The sequence below is a fragment of the Mastomys coucha genome, unplaced genomic scaffold (assembly GCF_008632895.1).
Source record: "Mastomys coucha isolate ucsf_1 unplaced genomic scaffold, UCSF_Mcou_1 pScaffold22, whole genome shotgun sequence".
NCBI classification, from domain to species: domain Eukaryota; kingdom Metazoa; phylum Chordata; class Mammalia; order Rodentia; family Muridae; genus Mastomys; species Mastomys coucha.
In genome coordinates, this window is record NW_022196905.1 from 205,506,373 (window position 1) to 205,534,162 (window position 27,790).

Genomic DNA, 27,790 nt, shown 5'->3' on the forward strand with positions numbered 1-27,790 from the left:
CCCCCCCCCCGCATATGTGTGTGTGTGTGTGTGTCCTGAAGTCTGAGAATCACTGAGTGTAGTAGAGGGTACAGATAAGCAGCCAGGAAACTACATATCCATACTGCAATGAGATGAGTATAGCATGGATACTTTAGTGTGTAAGGAGGGGAGGCTAGATGAGTGTGTGCACAAGAGACAGCAAAACACAAAGCCAAATGAAGGGACCGCCTATGCCTTACTGTCAAGTTCTGCAGGGGAACTAAATGCATGGTAGTATGTAATGCTTTGGAGTGTCTGGAACCACATTGGCCAACAACTCAAAAGAAAGATAACCCATTCCCAGTACTGGGGCTTTCATTTTCAGTTATATGGTGTCTGATTGAGATATTGTCATCTCTTAGGGGTCACTCCACTTAAATTCTTTTCATGTGTGTGTGCACGCATGTCTGTACTATATATACATAAAAATAATATATAACATATATCATATCATATATATTAGGAAGCCTCTACAGTAGTGTTTGCATATAACACTTTTGTCCCTTTCCCACTCTTACTAAGCCCCTTTCCTTCTACTTGGCCTACTCATTTTTTATGGCCCGATGAATTTAAATAGGATTGTTTACAGAGGTATGGATAAGGGCTGTTTACAAGAGAATGAGAGCTTACCAATGTTTTCACCGCTATTGAAAATCTTTCTCTTTCCCTTGGCAGCCACTAACTGCCTACAGATCCTCAGGAAAGGTTAGCTCTCACGAGCATTCCCTCTTTCATGATGAGTGTTGGCAGGCACAGTCTTGAGCTGGACTTAAATCATAACTGCTATGAACTCCTGAGTATGTTCACCATATAATATTCAGAAGACAACATTTCGCAACACTTCAGCTCTTTACAATCTTTCCATCCCTTCTTCTGCAGAGTTCCCTGACCCTTAATGTTCTGAGTGTGTGTGTGTGTGTGTGTGTGTGTGTGTGTGTCCCATTTTAAAGCTGAACACTTAACAGCCACTTCTTTTCAATATTTAATCAGTTATGCATCTTCGTGGTAATGCCATCAACTTCAAAAAGAAGCTTTTGTGACCAAAGCTGACAGCACTTTTATATGAAAATAAACATTAATATTTTACTGCTGCAATATGTCCAATTAGTAAAGTAAACCATAGTAAAACTACCCACTAAGACCTGTGGCCGACCCAGGTTCAATCTTGTGAGAAAGTTTACCATATGAAAAGTGAATTCCTTCATGTAAAATGGAACTTCAGTCCAACCAGAAAGCAATTGGCTACTCTTGGTAGGCATGCCACTATTGCACAAGTGAGTACATCTTGCCTGGCAGTTCAGTAGTGTGACATTCAGGGTACAAAGCTGAGTTAGACTGCCATGGCAGTATAGTTCTCCTTCAGTGGCCTACACAGCATCTTCAGCATGGAGGGGTCTCCCAGCACAGTGACAACTTGATTTCTTATGTCCCCCAACAATGCATGTGGTATCTCTAGCAAAAGGGCCTTACCATCTAGTTCTGCTGGGTAACCAAGAGCAATGGCAGTAGCTTCCACTGCTTTAAGGACATCAGGTTTCTCCCTGACTTAAACTCTATCCCTGGAACTGCCATTTTCAATTAATAACCTATAACTTCTGGGAGCGGCATTATTCATCCCCATCAAAACTGTTTCTATTTTATATTTTGAAATTTTGTATTTGTAACCTAAAATCATTGGGTTTTCTTATTTTTTTCACATGTCCTTCCTTTATTTAATTTCCACAGCCTCTCTCCTCCTCTCTCTCTCTTTCCCTCTTTCTCTCTCTCTCTCTCTCACCCTCATTATAGCTTAAACCTTCCTACATGCAATATTTCCTTACACTTCTATATCACATATATTCTGCTCTCTTCCATGTCTTTTCCAATCAGTTTTATTCTGTATCTTATGAGCCCCTTTCTGATCTCTATGTCATTTCAGTTTGTTTACAGAATGCGTCAGTATTGCAACTAATTAAAGTTAATGCTGGTGTGTGTATGTGTGCAGTGTGAGTATGTGTGCATGTGTTATACGTTTGTGCACATGTATGTGTGTGTGATGTGTGTGGTGTATATGTGTGGTGTATATATGTGGTGTGGTATGTGTATCTATTGGTATGGGGTATATGTATGTATGTAGTATGTGTGTGTGCATGTGTATATTCGTATGGTATATTTAAGTGTGAGGTATGTGTATGTATGTGTGATATGTTTTTGTGTGTGTGGTATGTCAGTGTGTGTGGTATGTTTGTGTGTGTGTGTGGTATATGTGTGTATATGTGATATGTGTGTATGGTATGTATGTGTATAGTATGTGTATGTGGTATGTTTGTATATGTGATATGTGTGTATGTGTGAGGGGGGTATGTTTGTATGTTTAGTGTGTGTGTGTGTGTGTGTGTGTGTGTGTGTGTGTGTGGTATGTGTGTGCCAGCACAAATTAAAGGAAATTTAAGGCTCTCTATAATCTCACTTACTTCTCAGAATGAAATTCCATTATGATCCTGCTCATATACTTACATTTATTTTGTAATTATGCACACATTGTTACTTGAGAGCTGATGGATCTTACTTGTAAGCATTCCCTAAAATTATCTTCCAATTCTAGAGCATCCTAGCAACACTCATCTTCCCCATGAAAGCTCCAACCCCACTTTACTTGCCATATCTTTCATTAATTCTCAAGCATTCTCTTCTTTCACCAGTCTATATGATCTTCTGCTCATTCCTATGGCAGCATTTGACATGTTCCATGTTACATATCTCAGTATAACTTACTTTCTGGATAGTTGTATAATTACTCAATACATGAACGGTCGTAGCCTAAGCTTCCTACCTCAATTGCAAAGACTCAAGTGCATGCATGCTAGCACTTATCACACCACCTTACAAAACCTTACATATAGTGTGTATGCATGGTAACACTTATCACACTACCTTACAAAACCTTACAAGTGTGTGCATGCTAGCACTTATCACACCACCTTACAAAACCTTACATATAGTGTGCATGCAAAAAAATTATTTTCTAAAAGAGTGGAAGCAGGGTGACTGTGGGAGTGGATGTAGGGGTGAATGAGTGACTGTCTAGTGACTGAATACTCAATCAAAGTGGACAGAATACTTTGAAGTGTCAACCCTTTGCCAAGATACGCCTATGCCGTTGTCAAAGAATTCATATGCAGAGTGCAGAGGGGGATTTCTGAGTCAGAGTGTGTTTTGGCTACCTATAGATAAAACACTTGCTCTGTCAATTATCCAAAGCAATGTGAAATTTCCTTTGATGCTATACTCAGCCAGGTAAAATTAATGAATGGACAAACCTGAAAGGAAATCATGGTTGAAATGTGACATGCTATGAATTTTGATACTTGGCAACAGCAACAAAAGAACAATCAGGAAAACAATTCAAATTCATAATGTCTGCCCAGGCAGAAATAAAAGGATGGGAAGCTGGGACTCCTAGCTTTACTTAGAGCTCCTGCATACACAGAGCTTATCTGCTGTATACTTGTCTGTATGTGTGTCTGACAACATATACCTCTCTGGTTATATCTATGCAGTGAACACAAGTGAATTCATATTATCTTTTTGCTTGTGTTTTTGTTGAGGCCTGAGGATGATAAAAATTTAGCCTAATAGCACTGAAAATACCATTTAGAATTGTCAGGCATGACTTTTCCGGTCTTATAAACAATCCCTAAGAGATCTCCAAGCAGGTATAAGACAAATCTCTCTGACATCTGAAAATATATAGAGAAAATCCTGACTGTGAGATATACATTTTATGTTACCAATTTAGACATTTATATGCAGCCAAAATCATAAAAATCAGGAAAGATAAAGGCCTTTGAGGAAAACTGTGTCTATTGTCTTCAGAGGAAGTAATTCTCTACACTTAGAAAATAACAGGTAAGGCAGAGAGAGGGTGCTCCACAGAGAAGATTTTGTCTAAGATGCTACACCTCAGCTTTTGATCTCCTGTTCGTGTGGAATATTTAGGCAACTGTAATTAACCCAAAACCAATAGAGATCTATTCTCATTCTACATATGCCTGATCTTATTACTCCTGAGGCTGAATATTCCAATACAGGGAGTTAGAGTTAAAACAATGTATCCACAAGCCCCAAAAGATTCCTAAGAAATTCTCAGAGCTGGGCATGAGGTTACATCCCTATAATCCCAGAATTTAGAACTGAAAGATTATGAATTCTTTGTCAGCCTAAACCATACAGAAGGAGCCTGTCTCAAGAAAAAAATTAAAGGAAGTTTCCTAAAAGCACTTCATCCACTGTTACAGTTTGAGCCTGCAATGAGCCCCACAGGCTCATGTACAAGTCCTTGACTCTCAGCCTGGGCTATGATTTTTTTTTTTTAAAGCAAAGCTTTTAAGAGGAAAAACTTCTGGGCCTGCAGGGATGGATTAGCACTGCTTCTTCTCCAGAGGACCTGAGTTCAGTTCCCAGCACTCAAGTAAGGCAGCTAATAAGCATGTTTAACTCTAGATTCAGGGGGGTGTGATGCCTTCTGGCCTCCATAAGTGCCTTCACACATGCACATAAAAATAAAAATAATAAATCCTTAAATGAAAAAGAGATACAGCCTAGCTGGTAGACACAGGCTATAGAAGGTTCACCTTTGAAGGTTAAACCCAGTCCTAATGCTAGCCTGTCGTGTTTTCTGGTCCACTATGACATTAGAAGAGTTTCGCTATATGCTACTGACACAGTCCTCGCTAAGGAAGCTGCTTGGTGATATGTATTTTTCATCATAGTGGACTGAAGCCCTCCCAAACCAAAATAAACCTGCCCTCCCCTAAGCTGGTTCTGTCAAGCAGTTGCTCACAACTATGCAAACATAACCAATGTCTCCATGTGAGATCAATCCCTTAGTTTAGATAAGAATGCAGGAAACTCCGAATCCTCCACCCCAATTAGTTTTAAACTCCTACAATCAACGCCAGATACTATCTCCAGAGGAGAAATGGGCCCAGAGACAGCAGTGCCAATAGAACCTTCCCAGTCTGCTTTAGAACCCAACGCCTAGGAATGCAAATGAGACTTGGCCTCCTTTGCCTCCATTATTGGCACAGCAGGATGATCATTATCTTCTCCACTGTTTTTCCTCAGTGTGATATCTGGTGAGAAGAAAATGCAGCTTATTACTGATGCTTTGGGTTGGATCCAGGAATATTACAAGGAGACAGAAGCTTTGCTCTATCGTCAACTTTGTGGTTTATCTTTCCCGACAGTCCTGTGCAGATGGTCTGAGATTTTGACCAAGTCGTTGGTGACAAATTAGGGCATAAAATAACACTCAGGGAGTCATGTTATACAGCCGCTTATTTGAGCTGAGAATACTGCTTTGAGAAACCAAAACACTTTTATAAACATCCCTTATGTGTAAGGAGCTGTCACTCATCCGTAGGTGTTTTTTCTTTTTTCAAGCATGCAGAGTAGCCAGACTTAAAATCACAAAAGTATTCTCATTGTTTCTAGAACATGTTTTACTCTTACAACACATAAGACACATACTACATTTTTATTTGAATTTTCAAAAATTTTAAGTCTTAGGTTTGATAGTAGTTTAAACTTATCATCCCTAAGAAGGATATTTTAGAAATCTGGTGTCTAAAAACATTTTTTTAATTATAGAAATGTACAATGACTCTGTATCAGTAAGCAGCAGTCAATAAAAACTGTTATTAAATACTGTCCATTTTTTCCTTTGCTTTTTAGCTGAGTTACTTCTCCTTTCTGCTGAAAATCACCCTGCTTGACTTCCTCTGCTGTTCAAATAGAATATAAAGTTGGCAAACCTCAACTTACTTCCTCAAACCCAAATACCATACAGAGTTTTACACTGTATATAAAACTGTAACACATTCCTCACTTTCACTATGTGTGAATTTTCCCAAACTGTAAACACTCCCTTGATAACTGGAAGCCACCCACTGGGAACTGATGAGTCATTTCACTGAGCCCCTTCTGGTCTCTACTCAGCTCACATTTAAGTCTGACAGTCAGCTACCATCAATCAATTCATGCCTTCATGGTCTAGTGAGTAGCCATTTTTACCCTAACTTGTTGACACTCTTTCCACTTAATATAAATACAAAAACATGAAAACATGATACCCCTGGGACTATTATGCAAGAATCTACTTACTTTTATAATTACATGTTATAATAATGGGTTAGTACCTACATAGATGAGACCATCAACAAAGAGGTGTGCTGGAGTCTGGGAGGTAGAGGATTTCAGAGTGATGTCAGCTCAAGAAATGGAGTCATCATTGCAGTGAAGGGAAAATAGCAAATGTTCCCATGAAAGATCTGAGGATTAGATTCTTTTTAGAGGAAACTTCAATTTAAATGTGTTCTTAAATTAAGATGAAGACTATCAATTAATGAAGATTTCATATGAAATAATATTGTAGGACATCCCCAGAGGTAGACATTAATATAATAAGTGCAAAAGATGGAGAAAATACCACTGATCAGTTGGTAACATGCAAACTTAACATGCAGGAAGCCTTGAGGTCCATTCAGAGCTTGGTAGCACAGGCTTCTCATTTCTGCAGAAGGATCAAAAGTGCAAGGCCAACCTTGTCTTCATATCAAGCTGGAGGCCAATCTGAGATACATGAGACCACATCTCAAAAGAAAAAGTACAGGCTAATTGAAAACAGTATTCGATAAGCCGGGTTGATCATTAGTTTAACTCTTACTCAAGTTCTTTGAAGTAGACACTTGAGTTTCCCACTTTACTGCTGCAGAACTTGAAATACAAGAGATAAGGTCATTCAGCACACAGGGGACACACATAGAAGCATACTAATAAATTCAATATTGATGTTTCTTTCATCAAGGACACCAGTGGTTCTCGACCCCAGTCATATTGTGGCATGTTTGTGAATCAGCTGAGCTGAGCAGACAGCACAGTGAGGCCCTCTGCACTGCCTTATAGTTTATGGGGAACCATGACCTTTGCACAAGAGCACTTACAGATAAACATAGAAGCTGGTTCTGCACCATGATGCTATGTGTAGCTAAGCATAGATGCCAATGAGCCTCTCGCCTAACCTTGTAAGGAATGGACTTACAGGTGACATCATCACTCCTGTTCTAAGCGGTGCTAGGCAACTGGGATTTTATGCATGCTGGGCAAGTGATTCTCCAAGATGAGCTGAGTTCTCAGCCCAGGAAGTTCATATTCTAGGAGACTCTAAGTAACTATGTTTTCAGAATGTCTTCCAATGGAGGGAGGAAAGCCTATCTTTATTTTTTTTTTACTTATTGAAATTATAGTTAGATTATTTCCCACTTTCCTTCCCTCCCTCCAAATACTTCCACATGTAGCACATACCCTCCTGCATTCTTCCAAATTCATAGCCTCTCTCTCCTTAATTGGTGGTGGTGATAGTGGTGGTGGTGGTGGTGGTGGTGGTGGTGTGTGTGGATATGCGTGTGTGTGTGTGTGTGTGTGTGTGTGTGTTTATTTCTAATACAACCTACTTCGTCTGTGTAATGTTACTAGCACATACATGTTTTCAGTGCTGGCCATTTGGATGACTGATTGGTGCATAACTCTCCGGGGAAGAGTCTCTCTCCCACTCTCAGCTTTCCTTGGTTGCCTGCAGTTCTTTATCTAGAATTTAGACCTCCTGAGAGCTCTCCTTTTCTAAGTTAGCACATCTGTTGGTGTTGCTCTTGTTCAGGTGACATTTTGGAAGTCGTATAAGTAACAGTTCTTGATCTTGGCTTCTGACACTTCTAGGTTACATCTTAAAGACAACTTGAGCATCTATCTATTCATTCAGAACTGCCACAGAGGGAGTGAGTGTGGAGTTTAGGGGTGGCATACCTGCTTGGTATGTGTCCGGACACGAGGAGGGAGGGGAAGAAAGGCAAGAAAGGGAGAAGAGAAGAGTTGAAGACAGGGAAGGAAGCACACAAGAAGGTAGGAAAATTAGAGAAGCCAATAGGGATAGAAAGAAAATACTCAAAAATATTGAAGAAAAATGTTAGTTTATTGAAAATAGGGTCCAGAGCACATGGGCAATTCAAACACAAAAGTGAGGTCATTACTCTGAGGCAGTGGGGATTCTTATGAAATAAGATCTTTAAAAGGGAATGCCATCTTAACAATCACTTGAAAGAATAGGTAAGTTTCCCACTGCCCAGAGCCAGTTATTGAAGTTAAAGAGTTACTACAGACACGGGGCTTTGAAATAGATACTTTAAAGTCACAGGTCTAAGATTAATACCAAGGTAGTTAAAATCAAGAACAATAGAGAGTCACGCACAAAGTTCCCAGGGAAAGTGTAGGATGGTGGCCCAGCATTGAGGGATGATAGGGGGGTAGCAGCCTTGTACTGGTTGCTACATAACCATTCTATGGGTGCTCTGTGGGGATGCCACCTCCTCTTCTGTCTGATAATGAAAATGTATGTCTATTGATTTCTACTCACCTGGGCCAGTGAAAGACAAGCAAAACAGTTGTTCTTTCACAAGTGGGACATTTGCATATTTGAAGATGGCTGTCAGGCCATCTCTGCCTTTCTAACCTTTCCTTCTCTGAGATGTTAAGCATGAGGATTTATGTGTTTCACAATTACTATGGTCACACAGAAAAAGCTAGTCCATTAGACCTATAATTTTGAAATACACTTGAGAGTCTTAGCTATGAATTTAGATAGATTGAATTCTATGCTGTGCTCTATCATTTCACAGCGTCCAGACTCCCAATATTTTCAGTATGTCTTTATAAGTGCCACTACTCCAATTGCTATAATCACTGCATGTGCCTTCCGATTCCAGGTTTCCCATCTTTAAGTTTTGTGATAAGATCTGGATATCATAAGCTAAAAACAAGGACATTCCAAGGAGAACTGCTCAACAATGCAGAAGCTATTAGGGAATAAGGAGATGGGAAGTGGGAGGGAAAGAGAAACTGACTGTGTGTCCTTAAGCTTCACTAAAAGACTGTGAGTATCTTAGTAGAAATGCAATCTCAACAGCAATTTAATCTGAGGACTTTCCTACCTTCTGACGTTACAGCTCATTGAGATAAAAAACATGACTCAGTGCAGACATGGAAAACCGCATTACCTTGATTTAAAAAGAAAAAAATCAAAAGAAAAAAAATATGCAAAACTTGTATCATAGCACCTAGAAACAATTTCTGATTTTCCTGATTATATGTTAGCAGTAGCAGTTCTTTTGTGGATCTGTTTATTATACTTTTACAATCTTTGCTCAGCTATCACGAGGCTCCTAACAGCCACGTAAGAGTTTACAAACAAGGAAGTCAGGACTTTGTCAAGATTGGCTCAGAGATGCAAATACATGATCTTCTAACCCTCCTTTGTGGAGTCAAACTTCACAGCCTTGTCTGTATGAGGGTGCATTCTACCTAAATACCTGCTAAGTGCATTCAGAAACTGAATTTTGACAGTAATGCTGTACATAAGGCAAATGCACACAAGTAACAGTAATAATCCAAGAATCCCATAGCCTGGTATAATAAAATTAGCAGTTGGAAATTATGTAAAAATCATATATGCTTTAAACAAATAAGGTAAGCAGAGAATTGTGTACCTCCCATGCACCAAGTGTCAGCCTTTGCTCACTTACCTTCCATGGCTCCTTTAAGCATTATTTTTAACTTATTTTTCAAATGAGCAAGCCGAAACTTTTCCTAAATTACTGGTACAAAGGGTAAGGGCATCGGGGTCTGATTTACTTAATTCTGTATACAATTATTTTCCTTTACCTATGTAAAACAGGTACAACTGAAAGCCTAGGGCACTCTCTGTGAGAAACATGATCATCCTGCACACACACAGTTGTTATCAAGGGCCACCAGTTCTGTCACAAGTTTTCCACATGCCTTGTGACCTCCAGGTCCTCAAGATCACATTTTCCCATATTACAGTAATCAGAAACCGAGAGTTTCACTTGTGCACCTGCTCAGAGTCAAGGTTGAGTCCTCTCAAGTATATTGTCATGTGCAGGAGCTCTTTCTTCCATATCTTTCCTGTGTCTAAACTGGTAATGTGGGGACACTTGCATGTGCAGGAGTCCTCTCTTACTCAATGCTGACACATCATTCCACAATATTAGCATATACTATAAATCCCCACAATCTAGTCTCCCCCAGGGACCTCAAGGCTGAGCCCCAATTCTTGCATCCATGCTTGGTTAACTTCCCATCGCTTTCTCCAGGCAGCTTCTTCTAATTATTTGCAGCCTGTGTGTGACCTTAACTCTGGGTTTTCTTCTCTCGTGTTAGGTGTAGATTCGTGCTGTATCCTCTGTAGCAAGAGGGAGCTGGACTCTTCACACCTGTCTCTCCCACCTTCTCTTCTCTACCTGCTATTTCTTCCTCTATATTTTGTTCTCAGAAAAAAAGGTGTTTGTGTCCATCCCATGGATTCTTGCCCTTGCATTTTCTGTCCCTTCTTTCTTAATGATTTAGCATTTCTATCCCTTCTTTCTTAATATTTCTATCCCTTCTTTCTTAATGATTTGGCAGACTTTTTTGTAGCTATTGTTTAATAACTGAGCCTTTCCTTGTCTGTTGTTTAATGGTTAATTCTCTGTGGCACTTCAACTCCTACCTGTGAACAACCTCAAAGTCCTCCTATTAAAGATTAAATTACCAATAAAATGTGCTCACATCTCTTCTCCCCCTACTGTGTTACCCTGTAGTGGAGACTGATAGAGACACCACTATCAGAGAAAAGGCTAGTCCTTCAATCATTTCCTTTGGCACTAATGTCTCAACTCTGCTTTAGTGCCTTTCATCATGCTTCCATCCAAAAAATATTTACAGTAACTTTTGGGGACTTACAAATTTCAGTTTATGGAGATGAGCTGAGCAGGTAAAGGGCCTGTTCTCAAGCCTGAGTGACAACCTGAGTTGTGTGCCTGGGAAGCACACACAATATAAGTGAATAGACAGTTGATAGACAGACAGACAGACAGACAGACAGACAGACAGATAGATGACTGACAGATTTTTAAAATATACATTTAAAAATTTAGAAAAATGAGTTTTTAAGTGAATGCCAACTTTTTAAGTTTTAAAAGGTATTTTTAAGTTTTAAAAGTTATTTCTCAGCCGGGCGGTGGTGGCGCATGCCTTTAATCCTAGCACTTGGGAGGCGGAGGCAGGCGGATTTCCGAGTTCGAGGCCAGCCTGGTCTACAGAGTGAGTACCAGGACAGCTGGGGCTACAGAGAGAAACCCTGTCTCGAAAAACCAAAAAAAAAAAAAAAAAAAAGTTATTTCTCTTATTTTTGGAAATGATAATATAATTATATCAATTCTATCTTCCCTTTCCTCCCACAAAACCATCCCATTTACCTGTCCTTTCCATTTTTCACATTCCTGGTCACATTTCATTAATCTTTATTTAATATCGCTTTTAATACTACTAGGCCCTTTGAGAACACAAAACTCAACAAAATCTTGTTTTATTTGCCACCGAATATCCTAATTTTGTCAAACATAAGCTAATTCAAATCATGAACTTTTTAAAAATTCAGTCACTTTACACTCCTTTATTTTTAAATGCCAAACTCGTAATGCTTAGGTTTGAACTCCTTGAAGCCTGGAAGTGTCCACATTACTATGTTTAAAAGTCATTTAGTTAAAGAAGGTGTGGAGAAAAATATAAACAAGTAATCACATTGGTACACTTAGGAAGTTTATCTACAAACTTCTGTTTGACAAAACAGAAAGGGTAAAATTGGCATGGAATAAGGGATAGGAAATTTGGAAAACCTAATGAAGAAAACACCCTTGCTCATTTCTGCCACTTGTTCTTTCATTCATCGGTTGTGGACACCTAGGTTGACTTTAAAGGTAATGAAGACTTGGTTAAACAACCATTGCGATGATCTCAGGGATCAATTTAAGTGGTTTTTAAATTTATAATAAATAAATAAATATTCTGACTGAGCCTAGGGAGATTGGAGTATATGGAGAGAAGAAGTCATTTAAGATATTTAGGGGCTGGACCATCTAGATGACTCATAAAGGTACTTGCCCCTAAGACTGTCAGCCGGAGTTCAATCCTAGAATTCTACATGGTAGAGGAGAGGGAGTTGACCCCAGGAGCTTGCCTAAAATACACACCACTGTTTACCACCACATACATACGCATGACCTCCTCCCCATACACACTAATAATAATAATAGTAATACTAATAATAGATGTAATTTTTAAAGTTTTCAAGATAATAAGGCCAAAAATAAAGGCAGCTTTCCTTTCAACTCAAACACAAAGGCAATGAGGATAAGCACATGTTAGCCACAGAATAATTCAAATGTAGTTAGTCCCATAGCAGTGGTGTTTTTTGTATGCATAAGGTTATGAGAAATTATCCATTGATTCAAGTCTTATATATAAAAAAAGAGAAATCAACATGTACTGACAGCATTGGAGACAGATACTGAAGATACTAAAATGCCAAGGAAATCTGCATGTTCTTGTCTCCTAATGTCAGATAGCAATGCGAATCAAGAACAGCTTCGCAGACTCACTGAATCCCCAAGCTTCAAGGTCCCACCAGATGACAATGCCTCCCTTCACGAATATTTTACACTGTAATTTCATTATAGCATTGAAATCATCTTCTTTGCACAATTGTTCTGTAGGGGAAAACCTGTTTGTGTTTTCAGTGACATGCTTTCATCCATAATGTAGCAATGATGATTTGTGTGAGGTACATCAATTTTAAACCTGCTTAATTATTTCCTTAATGGCACTATCACATTATTTTTTATTTTTATTAGATGTTTGAAGTTGATATTCTGCTCTTAAATTTATTCAGAACAATGTAAGCTTAGCTTAAGAAGACTCTTGGGGTACAATTTGAACTGGATAATTTAGAAAATTTTCAAAACACTAAAAACATGCAAACGTACATTGTAGAAAATGGAAAGGAAAACTAATCAAGCATTTGATTTTCCCTGTGGGAAATAACTTTAATGTTATGAGAAAAAGGCTGTTGCTGGTTTGCTTCAGGGAAGGGTTTTAACAAGATTTTTCTAAAAAGAGAGACATTTCAAGACAGGAAGTTGGACCATAATCAGTAAGCTGGCAAGGTCAGATTGAGCTTGGTAATCAGCTAGGTCTTTGTTTAAAGCTACTTATGAATAAATTTCCTTTTTCAATGTCAGGAAGAGTCAGAGCCTGAGAGTCTTCTGGCAGCTGTAGAACATTTAACACAATCTTCCTTTTCAGTGAGGAATTATCACATGGCATAAATTCCTAAATTCTCTTTTTCAAGTGAGAACCTTTTTCCACAGAAGCAGTGAGGTGTAATGCCACACCAAGGAAGACTGTATCTGTATTGTGATTTTCTTTTTTACTTCTGCGTTCAATCTTTTCCTGAATTCCTTGGTTAAAGAAGAAAAGGATTAGGGTGATCTACTTGTAGAACATGCTGTGTCGCTGCTGTTGTACATTTGCCTTAACACTGAAAATCCATGAACACTTTAAGGGAGAGACTGCAAACTTTTTCTCAAAAACTCAGCATTGGAATGTTCTTGGGGGTTGAGGAGATGGCTCAGGCATAAGAGTGCTGGTTGCTGTTACAGAAGACCTGGTCTCTATTCTCAACACTGATGGGATCTTATCTTAGTCAGAATAACTACCATCAAGGGTAAAAGCAGTATTAGTATGCTTGTGGTGGGTGAAGGGAGCAACTCTGTTCACTGCTGATAGAAGTTAAACTTACATCTCCACTGTGGACCTCAGTATGAAGAGTGCTCGGAAAACTAAACGTAGGACCACCACATTATCCAGCTCTACCACTCCTAAAAATATTCCAAAATATATCCAACACATCTTGCACATCTGTGTTTATCACTGCTCTATCTATAAGAGATAAGAAATTAAACCAGTCTAAATGCCCACTAATAGATTAAATAATAAAGAAAATATGGCACATATGCATGATGTCATGTTTTTTATCCATAAAAAAAATTACATCATGGAATTTGTAAGGGAAATGAGTGAAAACGATATTTATTTTTGAGCAAAAAAAAAATTGCTAAGAATCAGAATGGCAAATATCACATGCTTTCTCTGACACATGAATCCTAGAGCTTAATCTTTATTGAAAATGTGTGCATGCTCTATATGTGAAAGAGTGTAAGTGAAAGGGTATATGTCATGAAACTAGAAGGGGGACATGAGAGCAGAAAAACATCTTAAAGGTCAGGGAAAAAAGGATGACAGAGAGTGTGTGACATGAAAGCAGAAGAGAAGCATGGTAGGGAAAAAAGGGACCAGTGGAAAGGGGAGAAGGAAATGGGAAGAGAGTCAGGGGAGGAGCAACAGGAAAGGTGAGTGCATGAAATCATCATAATGAAGCATCTTATTTTGCATGCTAATTTAAAACAACTAATTTGGAGGGAAGGAGAGTATCACCTATTATTGTCTGTGATTTCTTATTCTCTGTCACTTCGGTGGCTATAAAAATAAAATTATAATCAAATTCGGTGCAAATGGAAACTGTTTTCTATGTTTATTTGCTTTGTTTTGTTTTATTATTGTTATTATTATTGAGATTGGAATTTAGTTATATTTCTCCCTTTCCGTTTCTTCCTTCCAAAGCTTCTCATACACTCTCCCTTCTCTGTTATTGTATGCATAAATATATATGAACATACAGATATATTCCTAAATATAACCTGTTGAGTTCAAGAATACAACAGTAGACTTGTCAAACTGGATGGAGAAAAGCCCATGAGCCCTCAACCCTACACAAAGAACTGCTGTCAACTGATGGAGGCTGGACTCAGGAGAGGTGGACCTTCCCAGGGAAAACCACACCAATTGGTTGTCCAGTATCAGATGGTCAACCCTGAAAATGCACATACAAGTAACACTTGCCACTTTTATAGGATGGTGTATTTAACTATCCAGCCGACAACCAGAGAGTCCTGTGCCATGCTGTTCTGTTGACATCAGTTTGGTACAAAGAATGACAAGCTCACTTTTTGTGTCCTAGGTGTGGATAAAGGAGATGCTACAGGTTTTGGCATTAAAAATGGCCATGTAGAAGCCGGGTGGTGGTGGCACATGCCTTTAATCCCAGCACTTGGGAGGCAGAAGCAGGTGAATTTCTGAGTTCGAGGTCAGCCTGGTCTACAGAGTGAGTTCCAGGACAGCCAGGGATACAGAGGAACCCTGTCTCAAAAATCAAAAAAAAAAAAAAAAAAATGGTCACGCACATAATTTTTTGTTTTCTTCTCATATGTTGCCTTTTTATACAAGACACACAGCTGATCTGTTACTTCCTAACTCAACTAGGAAAAGGGGGTCATTGACTGTGAACTTGTTCTCACCCAGCAACTCCCACCTCAAGGTACAGAAGTCAGTGCTCTTTGCCTATGTTTTTACTTAAGAAATAAATACAGAATACAGATGTACTCTGTCATACATATTTTCTTTTTAAGGTTGGTAGGCCATGTGGTTTCAATTCCTCTAACTTCCTGCAATAATATGAGAGGTAATCGACTTGCTTCTTCTAGTCCTCAAGGAAGACAAGATATATTAAGAGTATATTCTTAATACACTCTTCAAAACTCCTGCTTCTGGAGAAGAATGTGTACACATTCCTAGGAACTAGCAGAACTGATTTATGTGTTCTTCCAGCCTATCCATGGGTAACTATGTGGATTTAAAATGGTTTTAAATATTATATTTGATGCTTACATTTTGAATATGTATAAAGCAATATTTCTAATGAAGTTTGTTAACAACTCTCAACAGGTGGTTTAATTATTGGATTTTTGAAGGTCTAAGAATTTTATTTTCTTTTCTATGTGTGTATATGATTCAGGTCTGTGTATATGCATGCATATTCATGTATGTGAGTTCAGGTACATTTGTACAGTATACATGTGAAGGTCAGAGGACCTCAAGTGTGAGCCATCACCTTCACCTTGTATAACACAAGGTCCCTTCGCTGTTAACCACAACTGTCCCGCAAGCCTCCAAGGATGCACCTTTGTCTGCCTCCAATTTTGCCCTAGCTGGGTTTACAGACTCAGTACCACACCCAGCTCTATGGGTCCTGGGGGTTCTAAGTGATGTGCTAAACTCTTAGGACAAGTGTTGTGTCTTCAGTGGACCATCCCTCCAGCCAAGGGCTAAGCTTTTAATTAACTGCATAGAATTGTGAAGAGTTTTTCTCATTCAAGGAGAAAACCCTCTAAAATATGAAAGTGGGAGTAGAAACAAATGTACGGGCCATAAATCTGTGTAACTAAAATTCACTTCAATCCAGAAACTGTTGGAACTCTGAATTTATAGACAGAAATGTCAGCATTTTCAAACAGTAGGATTTACTAAACTAGAATTTTATGGGACCAGAAATCTTTGTGAATGTTATACAATGATAACAATTGACAGTTCATTGTGACCTAATTGATGCACATTTTCCTAGGAAATCGGTGGTATGTTTAGGATAGACTTTCATTATTAACTTTATAATGTTATATCACTTTAAAGCTTTTCAAAATTCTTCCATAGTACTAATATCCTATACTTGTAAATGATACAATGTGACCTTGTAATTATGGCATCAAAATAACTTGGTGAAGTTATCAAACTATAAAATTATTTTAAACATGTTTTCAGGGTTTTTAAAATTTATTTATTTATTTAAGACAATACCTTACTATTTGTTCCTGGCTGTCCTGGACCTTCTTTATAGACCAGGCTGGTCTTAAACATGGAGTGATCCCCTGCCTCTGCCTCTGCTTCTGCCTCTGCCTCTGCCTCTCTAGTGCTGGGATTAAAGTGTGTACACCACCATACATCTTCTTTGGGATACTTCTAAGTCATGACCTTTATATATAAAACACCACAGACAGTAACCTTTAAACAGACTAAGCTCAACAGATTTTCTCTTTAAGTTGGCTTCACTGTCAGAAAGAAATAAATGTGTTTCTGGTGTACATATGTCTAATGCCTTGAGACTTGAGTCTGATAATAACTATCATATGAAAATAAATGGATATTGATCAGAAGTTTGGGTCTAACATTAAAGTTGGGGAGAAAAGACCATGAATTCTAGACTGTAGGTTAAAGTTTCTAATCCAGCCTGATACGAAGATAGACCTCCAGTGGTGTACCATGTACTCTGGGCGAACTCATGTTTTCTGCTGCATCCTTCTCCAGGATCTGTCACTGTGAAGGAGATGAAGAGAGTCCGCTCATCACACCCTGTCGCTGCACAGGAACCTTGCGCTTTGTCCACCAGTCCTGTCTCCACCAGTGGATCAAGAGCTCAGACACACGATGCTGTGAGCTCTGCAAATATGACTTCATAATGGAGACCAAGCTCAAGCCGCTTCGGAAGGTAGGGGCAGACTAGGGTGGGAGGAGGAATTTGCAAAGCAGACTTGCTTTCAAACTTCATGTTCTTCTTTGATAAGACTCTGCCAAGAAACCACTGATCTTCACAGAGGGTGCTTGTCCTGTGAAGGGCTCAACAGCTAAAATACAGCCATGTCTTTGCAGATAAATCAGTTTGCTCTGTTTTGCATTGTGTGAGTTCTGGTTTATATGCTATCTTCCCAAGGTTTTTTTTTTTTTTGATATGCAATCTGTCTTTTATTTGCATCTACTATATGTCCCTTGAAAACATAAAAAATAAGAAAAATTAAGATCTATTTTTATAGAAGTACTTGGGTTTTTTATGGCATTTTAATGGAAATTTTTTTATTGGATATTTTCTTTATTTACAATATCTCCTTTCCCAGGTTCCTCCCCAAAAGAAAAAAGAAAAAGAAAAGAAAACAAGAAAAAAAATAAAAATAAAAAAAACCAAAAACTAAAACAATCCCCTGTTCCCTGCCCCCTCCCCCTACTCACCACCCCACCCTCCTAGGTGCACATGTACAATGATGCATAGAGAAATACATGTTTTGTATATATGAAAAATACATTCATAATTCAAGAAAGTTGAACTGATGAAAACCGTGGAAAGGGTCTTCTTTTGGGGTCAGTTCTCACAGCGAGATGATAGGATCTATTAAATAGCATGAACTCACCTAACTTTTTGAAAGTTGACTGTTGCAGAATAAGAGTAAAATCTATTCTATAAGATGTGCCCTAGGTTATGTTTAACTTCTTTTAATGTTTGGTCAGCTGTAGTATATACCACAAGAAGGGGTTATAAATAAAAGCCACTATATTCTATACTGTTCATCACATTACAAATGAAATATAAAATTGATCTTCAAATTCTTCATCTTTGCTAATTCTTCTCTAAAACATGATTGTAAGACTGTGAGCCAAGTATAAAGTTAACATTTCAGAGTTGCCAACAGGCCTCTTGTTAAGGACATCTGCAAGGGCAATGTACTACAGATAGTTCATTCTTCAGCCCTGGGGTTTAACATTTTAACTTATTCATCTTTTTGCCCCTTAACTGCAGCCTTACATCTATATAAAACATTTCTATGTATATAGATACCTCAATATCCAATGGGAGTGTGAGTACTGCAATTTAAATAATGAATAAGCCCAGAGCTGCCTTTTCATTTAAATGAAATGCAGAGCTGAAGCAGATAGAAGGAGCAATGCGTGGAAATAAACAAGATGAGCTCCAGAATGAGAAGAGATGAAAGTAAACATGACTATTCCACACGGCACCTAATGGGAGGCTAGCTATGTAGCCATTGTAAGTTCATTCTGTAAAATATGAGGATGGAGCATAACGTGCCCTATTTTTGTGATACATTTTTTTTAATCTTTAAATGATTTACAAATTTCAAAACTATGTACAAATTACATTTGGAGAAATGCATTGATTTTTTTTTTATTTATCTTTGGGATAACCTGAATGCCAAAAGGTGACTTTCTATTTCTCTGAGTCCCAACGTAGTCATTGCCAAAGTAGAACATGATTGGTACTCCGCTCTTTGCATTATATGCTAAGCAGGCACTGTACTGGAAGAGCTAAATGATGTGCTTTGACTCTTTGAATTTCTCTTCTTGTCCCTCAGGGAACTAATTACAAGTTCTTTAACAGCATCTGCATCCTTCCTTGTCCTCTTTCTATTCTCTACCTGAACAAAATTTTTCTTTCAATTTTGTCAAACATAATATTTGAATTTGAAAGCAAGAACCTAGAAAAATAACAGCATGTTCAAGTTGTCTCTTTTATATTAAACCTACCAGTATACACACACACACACACACACACACACACACACACACACTTGGATCTTGAGGTACCTACAGACACCACCTCTATTTGCACAGCTGTAGCCTTGAAGGAGTATATGAATATCCAATCCCAATGTAAGGCAGGATTTGTAGACATGAGGAATCAGTATATCTTACCATCCATCCAGAACAACGAAAACCTATGGAAAACACTTTAAATTCTCATTCTCCTTCCTTGTAAAAGGTGTATAGCAGGCAGTATCTTCAACATCATTTTGTATTGTGGTATGATTCAAAACAACATATGGAAGCATTTTAACCTGTTCTAGATGGTTTGTTGTGATTGCACTGAAATTCATCAACAGTATTCTTTTGGTGGACTTTAGGTGTTTATTAAGCATGCCAGCTATAACCTCTGGTAAGAATATATTTGAAGTACATCCCATTAATTGCTCTCAACTAAGTAATTCCATTACACTTTACAACATTCTAAATACCAAGCACATGAAACAATTAATTTAGCTAATGATTCTAGATATCTACCATCAGCAGAGGTGGGAGAGTGTGATTAGTTGAAATGACATCTTAAAAGAAAGGGTCAATCTTCATAGGCAGATGGAGCTTAGGGCTTAATCATCTCTACAGATATGAGCACCATTGATTGTCCTTACTACATCAAAACCTGCAGTTAGAAAAGTCTTCAAGTTAGCCTAATGTTTGCCAAAGAAAGTCTTTGAAGTCAAATAAAATCAAGGGTTCATTCCAGGGAAAGCAGATCTCTATCATCTTTAAGTAGGTAGCTCAATTACTTTTATGACAATCAATAAAAGGTTCCCTTATCTTGCTTAATTACCTTTAGTCAGGAGGAATATTCTCAAAACCCAGGAACATCAAAAAAATCACAAATAAAAAAATCACAGTGAAGAGTTGGTGAAATCTGGAAACGTACACACTATTGATTAGGAAGCACAAACTAAACTTGCATTCTGAGGCTTAAGTCTGGGATTCGCAGTCTGAACCTACCTGAATAAAAAGCTAGGTGCTTATGGAAGGTGGGTTCACAAAGACACCAGGTACTACTGATGACTTCCATTCTGCCCTGAAATATTTGTGCATATAAACCACATAATAAATATAGCATATAAGATGTTCACATTCATGTATTTAATTACTTTTTGTCTCCTTTAACTAATTAAGCTTGTTTTAAATAAACACTTGGAGCCCATTTTACATGGGAAGAAAAGAGACACCTTTTCAAACTAAATGCCACACACTCCAAAGACCCTGTACCCACTGTAGGATGCATTATGGTCACCTGACTCTTGGGTTCTCTCTAAGGATTGTTCCAGGTGTTTTTCTTAGTTTGGAAGCACAGGTGGATGAGGCCATAGGATGGTTAATGCTACCCTGAGCAAGGCTGAGCAAAGAAATATATCAAGTTTTTACTTAAACTCTGATTGAAATGTTTCAAAAGAAATCTTTCTAAAGCAAATTTTTCTAGAATCTTTCTCATTAAACCTAGACAGAATACCTTACCTAGTATCCTTTTCCCAGAAACTCAGTTGCATCATTATATGCAGAGTATTTTCAGCCAAGTATTGAATGAAGTAATTGAAAAGATTTATGTTGTCTTCCCTGTTTTGTCCAGTCTTTTTAAAGGTGTTTTCCAAGCCGATCAGTTTGCCTTGGGTTCCTTCCTCCTTGCTGTCAGCAACACCATCTCTCTATTCCTCAGATAACCTTAGCCAGCACTGTGCACAGCATAGCTCTTTTCTGATTTACACAATAACAGTCAGGAGAGCCACATTGCTGGGTTTACCAAAGGCTGTCTTCAGTTCTGGAGGTCTTCTGCATGTTGCTCTTTAACAGCATGTGGACATTAGGACCTCATCCTGGAGTTCATGGAGTTCCTTTTCCGATTCTTCTAAGTTCTCAGTTTTACTCAAAGCTCTTGAAATCACAGGACAAGAAATCCCTCATCAGATGAAGCTGTGTTGCTTCCGGGCTGTTCTCTTGTCAATTAAGCTCAGATTGTGAGATTTGCTATTCCATTTCTTCACAAACATACAAGGCTGCAGGCCATGAACATCTGTCTCTGTCCTAGTACAAAGCACAGACAGAACTTTCTCTGTGTTTCGCGCAATATCATAATTCACAATGCATGCATGTTCTATTTACTTGCACTTAGCTACAGACATCATTATACCAACCTGAGAGGAAATATAAGGGGCTCAGAATACGGTGTTCTAGTTCACACGGTCCCAATGTCAGATATGGTTTTCACAACCAATTGTTCACTGTGTACTAGTGATGGTGTCAAACACTACTCTTTTTGCTTTCCCACTGTGACATTCCTAGAAATTGGGTCCAGCAGTTGACTCTCTTAGACAGGACATAATGGACAACCTACTAGACACAAACTATTTTTTTTTAATATTTCAACTTGATAGAAGCATTAACTCTCCCATTAAACAGGGTGTTTCTCAGTTGTATTGCCTAAACACACAAGTAGCCCAATAACTACAATTGATATTTCAGTTAAAATAATATTTCAGTGTGAGTCCATGACACTATCTGTATGTCTTCTGTCAAATGAGAATGAGAAGAAAAACATAAGTGTCTTGTGGCTTATTCTCTTAGAAACCTGGAGTTAGTCACATGGGTTTTTATCATTGTGTCTTTAGAAGAAATACTAGTCATCTAGAATTAGTATTGTATTGCTTCTCAGCCTTTTAGCTAAGATCAAGTGTGTAGAATCAGTATTGTAGAACAGTTTTCTTATAATAGAAATATTATTTTCTGGTCAATAAATTTCTTTTTATTTATGAAATTTCCATATACATATAGTCCTTCCTCTAGGCAGATATGAACTCATATTACCAGTAAACCACATCTGTGTAACCATTCCAGCAGGAATCCAATGATGTTTGGCTTATACATTCTCTCAACCTGCTATATACTAATAATCTACCATATACCAGGAAGGCTTAGTAATAAGCAAGACAAAACAACCCCCTGACCATCCGAGCAGATAGAGAAGGATGGGAAAGGACAGGAGAGTATAATGTCCTGCAGAGGAAATTGGTATATGGAGTTTAAAGAAAGCTGGCTATCACAGTATCATCTTGTAAAATCATCTTAGTTAACTGAATATAGAAGAACAACTATAACCAGGTAACAACATGGCTGTCTTTTTCTCCTTTGCTCCTCATACTATCCTAGAGAGTGTCTCTAAATAACTATTAAGCAATTATTCAATTATTCTTTATTACTGAATGTATCTGTATATTGATTTAGCTGTTTTCTTTCCTTGAAAACTAGTATCTGAAGATCACTGCTCACTTTCTAAGAAAGTTGTTACCTTCTGTTATTTTTCTAGATATGAAAATAGTCATTTAACTCTGTTATATTTACTGTTAAGATCGTCTGTTATTTCAACAAAGACCAACAGCTTAAAAACAGAGATTCTCTTATACATTGTATGTTCTGGTTTTTACTTTGAAACATAGACTTTGGTTTCAGTGAGGGACTCAGTATTCTAGTGATGACACAGAAGTATAAGGGAATCAAGTTAGAGTGTGGGCATGCACACGAAAAGTGTTATGTTCCCTAACACATCGATCATAGTTGTGTTACATAACTCCCTGAAGAGTCAACCTTATCCAACACACTGATCAAAGTTGCGGTACCTAGAACACCAAACAAAGTCACATTAACTAGTGCTCAGTCATTTTTTTATTGAGTTTTAAATTGATTTCATATTTAAATCTTCTTCTAATTCAGTGGTTCTCAACCTTCGTAATGTTGTGGCCCCCTTTAATACAGGTCTTCATGTTATGGCTATACAATTGTTTTTGTTGCTGTTGCAGAACTATAATTTTGCTCATGTTGTGAATTGTAATCTGAATGTCTGTGTTTTTCAGTGGTCTTTTGTGACCCCTGTGAAAGAGTCATTCCATCTTCTAAAGGAGTCATGACCCACAGGTTGAAAACCGTTACTCTAATTAAAGATTTTTCTCAGAGCTGTGGGGATATTTTCCTTAATATATTATTCTAATACTGTGTCTTAACATCAAAATTTTGACTGATGCTTTAATATGTATGTCACTGGATAGCAGTGTGTTTTTAAAGCAAGTATTTTAAATCTAATCAATTTTTCTTTTTAGACTAGAGAAACTTGTTTGTTTGTTTGTTTGTTTTTGCAATTTGATGGGTCAGACCTGGAGACATCTGGGTAAGGTAACCTAACCATGAAACTATAAATTCCAGCCCTCAATTCTTTGAGATGTGGTCTTGCTATGTAGCCTAGGCTAACCTCAAACTTATGATTATGATATTAGAAGTATAGTTATGAGTCTCCACAACCATCCCAAGAACAACACTTCCAAATGATTAAAATAAGTGACTAAACTTACCATTTTAATAGGAAACTATTTTCTCACAAGCCAGTATTGTCACTCTTTCCTATTTTTCTGTAAAGGGTATCACCTACTAGTTCCTTTCTCTCCCCTTCCACACAGGTATTCCACCTCTAGCCTAATCTTTCCAAGCTTGTTACCTTACACAGAAATATTCACCCGGTTCGTTGGATAGAGCAGCCACAGACTGAGCATAGCCTGCCTTTGTAGAAGATATATAATAGTAGACTTTATTTATTTTTTTCATAACATTGTTAGAATAGTTGATTTTAAAAGGTATAGAAATAAAAAGATGAAAGGAAAAGAGGTGGTAAACAATACACTGCTAGTTTCCTTCCTCCTTCTTACTAGCGGAATGGTGAGGGACCTACAGAGAGATGATACTGTTGTTTTCTACCAGAGGTTTCTATGCATGGAAACATGAAACACAGACATAGCTACCTGCAGTACAAAGTGTTTCTCTTATGAAGACTCCTTTCAGCAGGGATTTCCTTCCATCCTTTAACACCCAAGGAATGATAAATATTTTTAAACAAAGGAATAGCACTAATTAAGAAGAACTAGTTCAAACCATAACATATGCCAGGCCTGGTGGCAGGGATCTGCAACGCCAGCTCCTCAAATGGCTGAAGCAAGAATTATCAAACATTCAAGACCTGTTTCGACGAAAGAGTAAACCATGGATTGGGCATGTAAGCTTAGAGGCAGATTTGCCTAGCATGTGGGAAACTAGAACCTCCATTCAGTTCCCAATAAAGTCACAGGAAAACAAGGTGAATGACTGAGTCCAGGATTCAGAATACAAGCTGCTTATTCTGCTTCTAATACTGAAGCTGCTGGAGCTACTGCACCCCAGTTTTTCTATGTGTGAACGGAGGAAATAGGATAAGCCTATCTTTAAAGTTTCTTCCAAGTAAAATTTATGTCAGGAAAAGTGAGGAATTCACTTACCTACAAAGAAAAGAAAGGAATTTATCCTATGTGTTGAGGAGAACAAGAAAGAATAGATGTACATGGAGCTGCACTCATAGTACATCAAATTGTGTAAGCAATTGAGCAAGGAGAGACTCTGATATACAAACCAACAGCCTGCACACTAGCTTAATACTTTTATCATTTTGAAACTGTTTTAATCACGTTTTTTCCTTCTTTTTTCCCCTTCTACATCCTCCCATACATCCCTCTCCACTCTCCTTCAAATCCGTAGGATCTTTTTTAACTGTTACTCTCCTGTGTGTGTATGTGTAGTCCTAAATATAGCTGAGTGCGTATAATGTTACTTATATGTACATTTTCAGGACTGCTCATTTGGCCCTGGACAACCAATTGGTATGCTTTTCCCTAAGGAGGACCATTTCTCCTGCTCTCAGCTTTACTTGGTTCCCTGTAGTTCTTTGCATGGGTCTGCGGCCCCACGGACTTTTCCATCTAGTTGAACATGTTCACTGGAGTGATCTATGTTTGGCTACTTTTTGTGCGGTCATGTTGGTAAGAATTTACATGTCTAGCCTTTGATTTTACCTGGAGACACAATCTCACAGCATCCACAGTCCTCTTGCTCTAGAATCTTCCCACCCCCTCTTCTATGATGTTCACTAAGCCTTGAGCATGGGATCATTTTGTAGATGTATCCATTGAGACCAGGCTCCTCATTTTGCCTTTTGATTGGTTATCGTTAATCTTTAGTGTTTCTACAATGTTCTGTAGGGTAAATCGTGATGAGAAAAGAGCAAACCTTCCCAGCATTTAAAAAAGAACAATAAAAAATAGGACTAGAAGAATTGAAAATAGGAATGGGGAAGGAGGAAGGAGGTAAGAAATTTTAAAAGTAATGAAAGGGAAAAATACAGAGAAGAGAGAATGTGTCTGTGGGCAGACAGCAAGAACAGTCTCCTACAGAAAATCAGCTCTGTGTTCAGAATCCATCCCTTTTCTGCTAAATTGTATGCTGATGGTTAAAGGCCCAGGCACAGCCAACTCAAGTGATTCTTGACAGCTGTTGTGTAACCCAGAAGCATTTGCAATTGGCCTCTGACTCACAATAACGAGGCAGGATGGGCTGGAAGCCATTTTCTAGTTGGGACTGAGAAGATATAAGGTTTTGGAAGGCTAGTTGTAGAAGTAAGCGAGAGAGAGAGAGAGAGAGAGAGAGAGAGAGAGAGAGAGAGAGAGAGAGAGAGAGAGAGAGAACAGACAGAAGAGGACTGGAGTATGTATAAATATAGGATTACTTCAATATGAAGTTGTAGCTGAAAACTTACTTTTTATAAGTAGTTTTGCTTTACGTTTTGAATTTGGGTCTTCTTTATGTGACAAATGGCTTAAAAGACTGAAGACCATGTATTGGGCTGTACTCTTATATAAGATGGCACTGACTGCCATCATTGACTAAAAGAACACAAGACGTCCTTGGAGTGTCCAGTTAAGATCCCATAGTTCAGTTTCATCAAGCAGCAAGCATTTACTTAAAATCTCCTGGGTGCCATTTGCTGCCCCTAAGATTTCCATGAATGAATGAGACACAAATTCTCTGGCTTCAGAGAATTTGCATTCTGCTATGATGGGAATGGGGGGAAGAAGTTTTTAGATGAGTTGGTTGGCCTCCACACTCTGATTTGATGGGTTGTGGTTTTCTATCATGGTCACCATCTGTTGCAAAGAAAAGTGTAGTCTTCGCCCCTCTTTGCTGAGAGGCAAAGACTACATTTATCTTTGGATATAAGGACAAATGCCATGATCTATACCCATACTTTCTCACTAACACAACTGCCTAAGCATGAGCAAGGAGGGATATATGGGAAAGTTTGGAGGAAGAAAGAGGAGGGGAGAAATTTGTAATTATATTATAACCTCAAAATAAAAAAAAATTAGTTAGGGTAAGTTGGTTTTAATATCTCAAAATAAATATGCTAATGGTATAAGAGATAGTCCTAGTACCTACAGGAGTGTTCGGATAATTCCAGCAGTAAATTTTCACTGGAGAGAGATGTATAGGATAATTTGGGTAAGGAAGACTTTGATAGCATAACTGTCTCTGTGTCACAAGAATCAGTTTAATGAAAAAAAGATATGAAATTTGTTGATTGAGTATGGTGACCTTGGGCCAGGAGGATGCAGAAAAACAGCCCTTCAGAAGTTGACTAAGAAAAAACAAATTCCATGTTTGTGGAAAACTGCTGAAGCTCCTGGACAATGTCCATTATTAGCAGGCAGGCAACAAATGAGTACATCAGCTTTGTTTCATGATGATGAATATCAGTACAGAACTGGAGCTTGATAAGGAGATATGTTGAACTATGATATTCTGTGGGCAATGTGTAGCTAGTCTAATGAGTATAAACGCTGCTTAGAACTAAGTGACTGTCACAGCCAACACTTCTTCAAATCAAGCTCCAATTCTTATCTTGAATTAGCACTAAATTTCATCACCAGGAGTGAACCGGAGGTTGCCTATTACATATGTGCCAAATAATATGCCTGCTTTTCTACTTGGCACAGAGTCACTGACTCTGATGAATTCACCATCACTTCTAAAGAGACTTCCACCACACAAAGTCCCTATTAATCCACTGGTTCCCTTTGTGTGGTCCTAAGCTGGGGTGATTCAGTGCCAGCAGCAGGGGAGCATACCAATGAGTGACATTAGCCTTTAGAAGAAACTGTGGACTCATCAATCGGACACCCTACCAATGACTCAGAGGACAGAACATCTGTGCTGTGCTTGGAACAGTCTTTTTTTCCATTCATAGCCTTCATGGTCATTGGCACATTGGCACATTGGCAGTGTTGCCTTGGCCTGCACACCTTAGACCTGTTGCTGTCTGTAGATGGATGTTGCCTGAACTTCCAGAAGCTTGTCCAAGTGCTTTTCAACTTGGTCACTACAGATTCAGTTATTTGGCTCCTAATATGTGTCCCTCTGGTCCCAGCTGATTTCCACAGTCTCAAAGCCCAGGACTAAGAAAGCAAAGGATGGCCCAGTCACACAGGACACCTCCTTCATTCAGGAACATGTCTGATAATATCAGAAAAATCACATCATAAAATTATGTTAGTAACAAAATCCATATAGCACTTGAAGACAAAGAGAGGCATAGCTCAAGCACACCTTTTAAAAGAAATATTGTTTTATTAAAGGAAAATCAAAGCTCTAATTCAAAATCACTTCATGG

At 38.3% G+C, this 27,790-nt stretch overlaps 1 protein-coding gene across 10 annotated transcripts in view; it reads left to right on the forward strand.

Moving 5' to 3' along the window:
• The window catches only part of Marchf1 (membrane associated ring-CH-type finger 1), an 803,111-nt gene that overhangs the window by 736,517 nt on the left and 38,804 nt on the right, over nucleotides 1-27,790 (forward strand). For all 10 annotated transcript variants that reach the window (XM_031339951.1, XM_031339948.1, XM_031339956.1 and 7 more), the window contains one exon: nucleotides 17,206-17,386. In XM_031339951.1, coding sequence (XP_031195811.1) covers nucleotides 17,206-17,386 — 181 coding nt within the window. The remainder of the gene's footprint in view (nucleotides 1-17,205; nucleotides 17,387-27,790) is intronic.